The sequence below is a fragment of the Pholis gunnellus genome, assembly GCF_910591455.1.
Source record: "Pholis gunnellus genome assembly, chromosome: 7".
In the NCBI taxonomy this organism is placed as follows: Eukaryota; Metazoa; Chordata; class Actinopteri; order Perciformes; family Pholidae; genus Pholis; species Pholis gunnellus.
In genome coordinates this window covers 10,570,967-10,581,582 of record NC_136533.1, presented here as the reverse complement: position 1 = coordinate 10,581,582, position 10,616 = coordinate 10,570,967, and the positions used below count along the sequence as shown (strand labels likewise).

Here is a 10,616-nt window from a genome sequence, read left to right as displayed (position 1 = left end):
AACTCATCTGTAAACAATAATAATTATGTGTGGAGCTAAGTGGGTTGAACTGCTCCAGCTCAGGTCTTACTGGCTCCACAATGGATGACTGTACTCAGCATGTCATGCCTGATCAGCATAATTCATCATAAAATCAGCTAATAACCTGCATCCTATTAAAATGACTTTCAAGCCATTTAGTGCTCACGGCTAACGCTTTCATCTGAACCCACAATGAGTCGCACAGGGCAGAAAACCACTGCCTCTCTGCTCTCTGTGGACTGAAATGGTTTTAAGCGCACACGGCACTTTTGGCCGCAATCCAATCAGTGATGTCACAGCAGGTGTTTTCCATCATCTCCGGCTGTGACGTCTCTGATCGGGGTGTGGCCACAACTACAACATGCTCGACAGTTTCAACCCATAGAAAGAAGCAGAGAGGCAGCTTTAAACAATGCGTACGTGTAGTTTGGAAGTGCGTAAAGCCTCCAATTTCCTACACTGTCCCTTCAGTTTAGGGTGCGACGACGAAACAGGAGCTATCTTTTTCACTGAGGCAAAACAGTCAAACCATTGTGGTAGCACTGGATATCAAATGGAACCTGATCTACTTGGAAAGCCACGGTAATCAAAGTCTGCATGGAGCTGAATGGTTCTGAGTTCGTTACAAGCACTTACAGGAAGGGATGTGGCTTCTGAGGAAAGATCAGAGGGGCTGTGCTGGTATCACGCTAACACATTCCCTGGGTCTTTGTCTGAAACTCAGGCATACTCTATGTTTTGCTCTCATTCTAAATATACTATTTTTTAAGACATAAGGTCTGGGGGAATTCTTTGAATAGCATTTGTTTTGAAAATATTCTATTCTTCTTATCTTTCTAAGTGAAGTGCATGCATTTATTCTAGCTATGTATGATGTATAATCACTATGGTCTTCTCTGTCATTCAGAGACTAATGCTGTTTGAATTAGGTAGTGTCGGGCTTGCAGAACTGCAGCAAACCAAGGGCAGTACATCTACTTTGGAAATTCGACAATCATTTTCACAAAATACAATAGAATGCTGTAATTATAAAGCAATATTCCTTTTAAAACGTCAACTGATATTTGTGGCTTCATTTCCAGAGAGCTAGCCTCAGCGTGCCTACTGGATTGTTGTGTGCCACCGTAGGCCGCTCGGCAAACAACATTCAACACAACAAATTCATAACAACATGTAGTGACCGGCCACGCTTTGACCCATTGAACATTTCTTTCAGAATGAGACGAACGCGGTGGGCGTGATGCATTGTGGGGAGGGAAAGGCAGATGTGCTTCTTAGTTGTCTTTTTTAGTCAAGGAGCTGAGAATAAATTCACCCACACCCAAGAAGTAGATCACCTGGGCGATGCCGAACAGAGGTGCAATGACCAAGGCTCGACAGTAGGCTCCCTTCAGGAAGGCTGATGGTCCCTCATTACGCAGGATTTTCCTAGAGAACAAATCAAATCTCAGTATTAAAAGTGAAACATACAGCCAGCTCTCGCTGTGTGCCAGTAGGTATGGTGTTGATTGTGGTTTATCTATCTTTTAACCTGTTTATTTAGAACGTATCAGCTGTGTTGTTTCGGTGAATTTGCTGTGTGTTAATGCACTTAAATCCATTTTGACTTGACCTGACACATGCAGCATCACACATGCTGCAGCAGTGAAAGACATAATGAGGTCACCTGATACAGTCAGTCACTCCACTGTACGTGTCCTCCGTGCTTCCTCGGTTCAGCGACTGCAGTCTGGTCTTTATCACTGCAACACACGGAGCTCAGGTGAATACGTAACATCAACTAACACTAGCACACGTTGCTGTAACGACGTTCACCGTCCCGCTGCTCACCATCAACGGGGTTGACAGCCACGGCCGCTGTGCTCCCCGCAAGGCAGCCCGATATGAACGACACGTAGAAGGGGGCGGGCCCGTCTACGCCTCTTTTGCCCAGGTTGTTCAGGTTGGCAAAAAGGGGGAAATAGATCATGGAGAAAGGAACGTCCCTGCAAATAGAGAGAAATAAGTCAGAAGTCATGTTGAAGTTCATTGAAGCCGGTTGGTGAAACCAGTAGAGAGATGTGTTTTTACCTGAGCACGGTGGCACCCAGGCCCTTATACAGCCCAGCGATACCCTTTTCCCTAAACAGTTCTCTGGTGAGCTGGATGGCTGTTGGAGACTTGGTCTCCACAGTACCTGCTGCCACCGTCTCTGGCATCAGCTTCCTCTGAGCCGCTACGGAGCATAAGAAACACAACATCAACAACAGCAAAGGCTTCGTATAAAGCCACCAGAAACAATACTGAGAACAGGTATGCGGGCAGACATTTTGAATTCATAACAGAAAGAAGAGACCAGCATCAAGCTCTTGTAATCTCTGCCATGAACCACATGAGGCCACTGTTTCTCCAGTTTGTCCCCTACTCTACATTCTTTGCTTAAACTGCCATCTGGATTGAATTTCCTCTCACCAATTCGTCCAGCATCTTGGAGCTGGATTTTCAGCATCTCCATAGGAGTTGTAACAATAACCTGCAACAAAGCAAAATCAAAGGTGTCAGATACAAAGGATTGATTAGTATTGTCATGCAAAACATGTGTCCAGTGTAACATCAGCTATATGTCAACTCTTGTTTTCCTCTGTAATCCACACAGTGGTAACTAGTTAACTGGATTAGGGATGAGATGGCCATGTTCTGGGCTGCAATCTTAATCCAAGGTCTGCTACACTAAATCTAATCATGTCCCTCGGGGCTTGAAGCCTTTGCCCTCATTGACAAGAGGCATTTCCCTCTGACTCACTCACTCAGTGCACATGGCCACTCTCACAACGTCTTATCTGATCACTAAAATCTAGCTGCCAGCGTATCGCCTGCTAACAGGACAACGTTTCAGGGATTAGAAATCATTCACCAAAATGGCACGTTACAGGTCACGTTCATAGATAACAGGGACGATCTGCAGAGACCAACTGTGAGCATGTTTCTGCAAACTACCTCCTCTCATTCCAACCTGGCGCTGGTTAATTCCAGCTGCAGGCGGTGATAAATGAGGCGATTGGCTGAGGCCCAGTGGTGCGTGTGTGTGAGCTGACATCGGTGGCGCCGAAGGCAGCACTTCCAGATGAGGACAGGAGGATGCAATTAAAGCAGCACCTCACTCACCTGGCATGTACCGGCCCCGCAGCCAGCCAGCATCTCTTTGAGCAGAGTGAGTTTTCTGAAAGAAAAGAAGATGACGACTGGATCAGATTAGCACAAGACTGACCGAGTGGGATCCGCACAACTTTATTTCTGCAGTCCTTGAAAAAGGGAGTTATCTCTGTCTTCTATATCAACATGTCTGGCACAAGGGGCGGATTAATAATTCACACGGCGAGAGGCTGGGCAAGACAAGTCAATCATTTATCAGCGTGCATGTTTGTCACCAACGAGATGGAGATGGATGTCCCAGAAAACTTCAGGTTTATCATGGGGGGGAACAATGGGTGGGTGATTGATTTGAGCAATACGATGGTCGCTAATGTTTGACATCATGTGCTAATTTTACTTTCAGACAGGGCATCTGCTGACACACATACAAGTAATTCTGTATTTTTTAAAGCAAACCGCTAACAATTCACCGTGAAATACTCTGTGCCACGGAGGAGACGACAGAACGGTGGAGGATTAACTAGAGCCCTGGTGAAAACACCGACAGCTAACGTGTTAGGTTACATGTTAGTAAACACGCCGGTTAATCACAAGATGAATGAGGGAGTGGGTGTGTGTCAGTCAGCCTGTTAGCACTTTCATTCCTCACCCATCCTTGGAGAGGTGCTGCCTGAAGAAGTCGTTGGCAGCCAATTTGATGGCTTTCTCTGGCGTGACTAGTGTTAAGTTCACCGCCGCTCCTGAGAGAATAAAAAAGACAGAGAGTAAGAAAAGGAGAGGCACAGAGACGGGCGAGAGAGAATGGGAGATAATTGCCTGTAGCAGCCAGACACAGATCCATGTGTTTGATATCTGGAGCCTCATTATGAAGCTGAAAGTATTCAGAACCCTATGCTACCTAACAGCTTTCATGCTCTCATTTTTACACTTCAGTGAGCTCACATATTAATCACAAGAATCTAAAAATAATTTTGAAAACGTACCTCTGTACATCCCAAAATACCCATCCGACCGGATGGTCTTAATAAGGCAGTCTGACCTGAAACCCAAACACAACAGTGGCGGTGTGTTATTTATCTAGGAACCCTATGACAAGCTGATTAGCCCGGACTATAGCCCAGCAACATGTTTATATGTTCATATGCAAAAAGTCAAACACACTCATCTCTTACATGCTGGTGTAAAGGCGAGATCCATTTTGCTGGTTTTGCAAGCGGGTCTTGGCCAGGTCAATGGGAAACACACAGGTCACTCCAATCAGGCCAGCGATCCCCCCATTGATCAATTTGGCAGGCAAACTGGACAAGAGGCAAAAATATGAAATATGAAAGGTCAATAAATGAGAACCAAATGAAAGTCCACAGCGCTGCTGTAGTTGTAGTCGCTCCACATTCCCCCTTACCTGATCTGCTTGTCAGCCATTTATCTGAAGCCCCGGCTGGTCAAAGTGTCAATCTGTCTGTTAGCTAGTCTACTCGGTGGTCAGCTGATTACAGCAGTGTGTTGCTGTCCAAGTGGATTTATGCAGGCTAATCGTGCGCTTGCCAGTTGCTGTTAGTTCAAGTTGGGGGATATCTGTAAAAAAAAAATAGGAAAGGTCACATTAAGCATTCTCAAAGAGCAAAATAAGACATACACAAAATACCGTCCAAAAGTTAGAATGAAGAAATGTTCACAAACATTACAACAACATGGACTTTTTAGCAACAAGCTGTTACACCACCTAAACTACACTGACAAAACCAGCCTTACCCCCCAAAAAAATCAATATGAGTCGGTTAGAACTGCAAATATTGATTGTTTTCATTATCGAATTGTTTGGTCTGTAAAATGTCAGATGTCAAATAGACACTTCTAGAGCTTGAGGTCATCAAAATTGGAAGTTCAACCTTCTCCAATAAACCACTGAAAGCATTTTTGAGAGCGACATCACAAGTGTTTGTTAGTTTGTTTTAAGAGGTGAAAGGTGAGATGGAGCTGCTAGCGCGGGGTGTTTGCATTTGGAAATACATATTTCTTCTCTATCCATTTCAGCTAAAACTCCACACATTAATGCTGGCTTGGTATTTCACAGTCACTGTAGGCTGTATGGCAGTGAGAAGAACTTTCTGACACGGACACGCCATGTCCAACCCGGAGTGACAGCAACGCATGAGACCCACCTACAGCATTGGATCACCTGACCAGCGAGCAGCAGGCTATCGCAAAAAGAAATGCTGAGAGAGGAGTGTGATGCCTTTGCAAAAGACGACATGGACGTCGACTGTATTCAAACACTCAAAATGCACATCACCTTAAAGGATCGGACTCCTATCCAAAAGACTATTATCAGTGTTCACCAGGGAGTGAAGGAGTACCTGTGTGAGATTTCGGGGGAAAATCGTGTCCAAGGAGGGATACACAATGAGGACACCTTAAAGAGGAAACGTCCTACTACCGTTGGAGAGGTAAGACAGTTGCTAGGGTTTCTCTCCTACTACAGATCTTATATACAGGACTTTTCACACCTGGCTAAGCCGCTGTATGACCGGTTAGCGGTCCCTCCAAGTGGCACAGAAACAACACAGAAAAGAGGGAACCGGGGACAGTTGCCTAGTGGGACACATGGGACATGGACTGAGGAACACCACCAAGTATTGAGCCACCTAGTCGACACGCTGTCCAGCTCACCAGTACTCAGTTACCCTGACTTCAACCAACCATTTGTCCTCCATACTGATGCATCGCAAGATGGCCTCGGAGCGGTGTTGTACCAGCAGAGGGAAGGAAACAGCGAGTGCCACTAAGCAGGAGGAGCCAGCAACACTTCATGAACAGGCAGATACAGACAGATTGGTCAGCACAGTACAGCCAATATCCAAAGACAAAATACGAGATGCACAACAGAAAGACCCGGTAATAGGGAAAGTACTGGACTGCTTGTTATAGGGAATGGAGTAAACTGGAGATCAAGGCAGAGGGAATTTTGCATAGGAGGAGTCGGTCCAGATTTCAGCTAGTACTCCCCAAGATCTACCATCCTCTCGTTCTCAAAGAGCTTCACGAGGAGATGCAGCGTGACGTGGAGCACTTTGTGACAAATGTGTGTGAATGCCTCAAGAAGAGGAAACCAAACCGAACAACACGAGCTCCGATGATGAGTAAAGGGGGTCTAAAGTCTAAAGGGGGGTATGAATATATTCTGGTGGTTATAGACCATTAAACATGCTTTGCCCAAGCCCACGCAACTACAAACAAATCAGCAAAAACTGTGGCGGACTAACGATTTAGCGATTTTGCTATGTGGACATCCTTTTTGGAGTAGAAAGGGAGAACCAGCCTGGCTCATGTCAGGCCTATGTGGAGAAAGTGCTGCTGACGGGGCACAACTGGATGTTACAGACAACAGGAATGACATTGGGAATCCAGGAGAATGTGTGGACTCTGACAATGAGATGCTGGAGGGAAACAGAATAGAGGGCAGGATATCCCAAAAGAGAAAAGGAGACGACCACAGACACTGACGTACGACAAACATGGTCAGCTTAGTTTCACACAGAGAACAGTGTCCACCAGAGAAACGGCTGTGAACAGCTCCCGGCGGCCTTGGTGGTGGAAATAAACTGATACAGTTCATTGTTGTTCATTTTAAAGACACACATTGTTTCAGGAAACTGTTACGCTCGTTAGCTACGGCGGGGTATTGTTTGGTAGAAAACTGTTAATAGTGCCGTTATTAGCATTAGCCTAACAAGCTAACCCGATGCTTAATGTGACATTATTAAAGTTTCTAAGAAGAAGAACGGTAGACAAGAGGGGAGTGTAACGCTGGAAACAGGCACCTTCAATAAAACGTTTGTTTGAACTGTTTTTAAGGTGTCTGCTGACGGGAGGGCAACACTCACAACACACTGCTCACTAGTTGCTGTATTTGGGCAATGTGAACAACACAGTTAAACCGACCAATTCACCACAAAGGAACGGAGGAGCAGCCTCAACAACACAGCCAAGTACAGCGCTCACTTACAGGTGGGTTGGTAGTTCAACAGCATCAAGCAGCAAATCGTCACAATTGAGAAGCTTGAATAGTTGCTATTAACTTTCTGTCGATCGACTAATTGAATCATCCCTACGGTTGATTATCAAAAGCTCTGTATGTCGCTTATTAATCCCTAAATAGGGACAACAGTACAAGAAACATCTTTATCGTTAGTCAACACTTTAAAAATAGAGCTTTAGGAATCTCTGTAGACTGATAACTTGATGTTAAAACGTCTCTATCATCAGTGGAACATCTGTGTGTCATACATGCCCTTGAACACTCATCTGTCCTCTGTATGCTAAAACAGCTCTTTCTGAGCAAACAGGAAATATATGTGATGTGGACAGGATGCTCCATATTAAAGGTACAGAATGCCTTCAGTGTAAAAAGATGCTTCCCATTTCCCCCCCATCATTCTCTCCACCCCCATCGTCCACCAATCACAACATGCCTCTGCGTGTGCAGCCCGCCTCCTCCTCTCTCCTCCTCCTCCTCCTCCTCCTCCTCTCTCCTCCCCCATCACTTCCCTCAGTCACGAGTCACGACTCACAAACAGAGCTTTTCCGTCTCAGGTCGTTGCTGACTGGTGGGTTTCTCTGTGAAGTGCATCTGCGCTCGCACAACACACGCCTATGACTGGTTCCTCAGATTCAGATTCAGAGAGGTTGCGCAGCATGTGTGGATGTTTATGTCCGTGGATAACTGTATCCAGGCGGGAATGCAGCTGTGGTCTGGTGAGTTTAGTTTGGATGGGCACATTGAGGCCCTGCTCCAGTGGTGGAGGAGGAGGAGGAGGAGGAGGAGGAGGAGGAGAGCAGGTCAGAGAGCCACATCTCTGATCTCTGCTGCCTGGACTCAGTCAGTTGTGATACAGACACATTTTTCACTTAAAGCATGCTACTCTTGTTTCCCTATTTCCTGCTACTGACGTCCTCCTGAACTGAACTCCAGTCAGCGCACCGATTCCCTTCAAACAATGATTTACAGACTATACTGTGTTCTGTTAATGATAGGACTGAGGAGATAATGTATGGCGAAAACCACTGCCGTCTTTATGAGTAACCCATCAAACCGACGTCTCCCTCCTTCTCCATCACGCTTGCGGCGCGACTCGTCCACTTCGCTTCATCCACGCCACACAACCGCGTCTGCAGCAGGACATTTATTTCACCCACAGTCATGTAGCCTAGCTGGACCGTCTTGTCATGACAATTGGGAGTCTGTGTGGAAACAAGTAGCCTCAGTGTGCATAGTCCACAGCACAGTGTCATCACTCATCAGCAAAATCTGCCAAGGAATTCCTTTTATTCTCAAAGCAGGAGAAAGAGTTACAGTCTGTACTGGGGTTTCTGAATCACCTCAACGCACCACTTAAAGGTCCGCAAAGGGATGCAAGGTCGTTTTTCAATTCACTGCACCAGTAAAGAGGAGAGTTACTTCAAATTCAACTAAAAAAATGATTTAAAGTGAACATCTCTCACTTAAACACACGCAGTCCCACACCTCTGGAAACAGATAAGCACTGATTAGTAAACAATAGACACAATGATTGTGCAACTCGCCCGCCATGCAGAACCTTGAACTTAACAACTTCACTCAAGCCAGCCATTGGGCGCAAACTCGAGTAAAGAGTTCGGGCACCGACTGAGATAACAGTTCACTTTTTGACCCTTGTTCATCATTTCAACACGAACAATGAGGCAATAAAACAGTTTGTACTGACGAGGACAATGAAGATTTGTGTGGAATCTAGTCGGTGAAGCAGCAAGCAGTCTTCTTTCGCTGGAAGTCAGGGTATTAAATTCCTAAAGGCTTCTTTCTTTTACTTAAAATACATATTTAATTACAAGTTCACAGACCAGTGCTTATAATAAGTTAAACGGTTATCGGTATTGTGTGCTATGATCCAGTTCATGTAATCTGTTAGCTGCTTATTAGAATAGAAGAATACAATGTATACAGTATATTATACATTAATAATTCAGGCTCTTAAATGTTTCTGGAATTAGTTTAGTACCACTTAACAAGATTAAGTGCATTTTGGGACAATAAAGATGTAAGACTTACACCGGGTGGTTGCCTGTAACTGGTAATGGTAACATTTTATGTAACCTTTTAGCACTCCTTTTAATGAATGAATAAAAAGATTATTTACTACATTTTCTACCATTTCAACCATTCTAGACAGACGAAGTGACAGACGTGTAGGCATTACTCTGTTCACAAAACGATAAGAAGCTTTTCTTTCTAAAAATACAAACAGTGTATTTGAAGTGCTTTCAAACGCTGACAGCACTGGATCAGAGCGAGGATAAATAAGAAATCAGGTGGCTGTAAGGCATACATGCAGCTAGCTGCTTGTAGCTGCTCTAAGGCATGTCTCAATCACAATGGCATTTACAAAAAGATCATTATATAACCCTGCAGGTACAGAAAATCTGGAGACAAATCCACACCAGTTCATTTCCTTATTCAAAACTCAAATGCAAATGGCGTTAGCTCTCATTCAAAATCAACCAGAGAGGATTTTACCTTATCTATCACAGCTCCTCTGCTGCCTCTCTCTCTCTCTCCTCACGTGCCAAACAGAGTACAGATCTTGCTGACTAAAGGACAATCACTTTGTTGAGAGATAGGAAGCTGACAAAGCGCTGTGGTATAGTCAGCACGTCGCTCACGTGACGGTGGCCGGTCGAGAAGACGGCGAAAGAAAGGAAAGTCACACATATCCTTCCTCATTATCTTAGCGCGTTGTTACCAGTCCATCTGTCTCACATGCACTCCATTAACGGGGAATGTGTGTGTGTGCATGCAATCCTCCATCAGATGTCAAGTACTCCTCTGAGCTGCAAGAGCACAAATCTGTAAATCTAGTATGCAACTCAAGCTGTACACAAGCTGTTAATATATGTGTATATATCTACTATTATGACTGACATCCAGCTTCATATTGTCCCTGTGTATATTTGTTGCATCAAGTATTTCTATTAGATAGGATTGCGTTTTAAATATAGTTATAGCACTGACAGCTGTATGCAACAAACCTCACAGCTGCTGTCGTGCCATCACCGTGCTTTTTTATTTATTTTAAATAACGGTTTAAAGAGATGCGGTCTATTTTTGGGATATCTACAGCACTGCAGAAACAAGGGATGAAATGTGTGGTGTCACAGATAGATCTGTTTGCTATCCCCTCTTCCCTCCAGCATCAGGATTATAAACCTAATTCCTATTTATGAAAGCGCTCTCGCAACCTATATTCACAACCAGTGGCGTGTGGGTTATGATCTTGGGCACAGCGATGCATTTTCCACTAAAGGTGCTCTACGAAGTGCCGCCATTGAGCCTGCACAGTTATGCATTGTTGTAATCGACCCTTCTGTAGATCAGAAATAACGAGCTGGCATCACCTTTCCAGCAGCACAAATGCCCCTTCAGTGCA

General features: G+C 44.8%; 1 protein-coding gene across 1 annotated transcript; it reads right to left on the bottom strand.

The window, feature by feature from the left end:
* Positions 1-1,207: 1,207 nt before the first annotated feature.
* slc25a22a (solute carrier family 25 member 22a) lies at positions 1,208-9,750 on the bottom strand. Its single transcript, XM_079163311.1, has 11 exons — positions 9,707-9,750; positions 4,556-4,728; positions 4,326-4,451; positions 4,137-4,192; positions 3,803-3,893; positions 3,166-3,220; positions 2,473-2,533; positions 2,092-2,236; positions 1,852-2,006; positions 1,688-1,763; positions 1,208-1,449 (listed from the first exon to the last, which is right to left on the bottom strand). The coding sequence occupies exons 2-11, from the start codon at positions 4,573-4,575 to the stop codon at positions 1,296-1,298; spliced, it is 939 nt and encodes a 312-aa protein (XP_079019437.1). The 5' UTR covers positions 4,576-4,728; positions 9,707-9,750; the 3' UTR covers positions 1,208-1,295.
* Between the last annotated feature and the right edge of the window lie 866 nt (positions 9,751-10,616).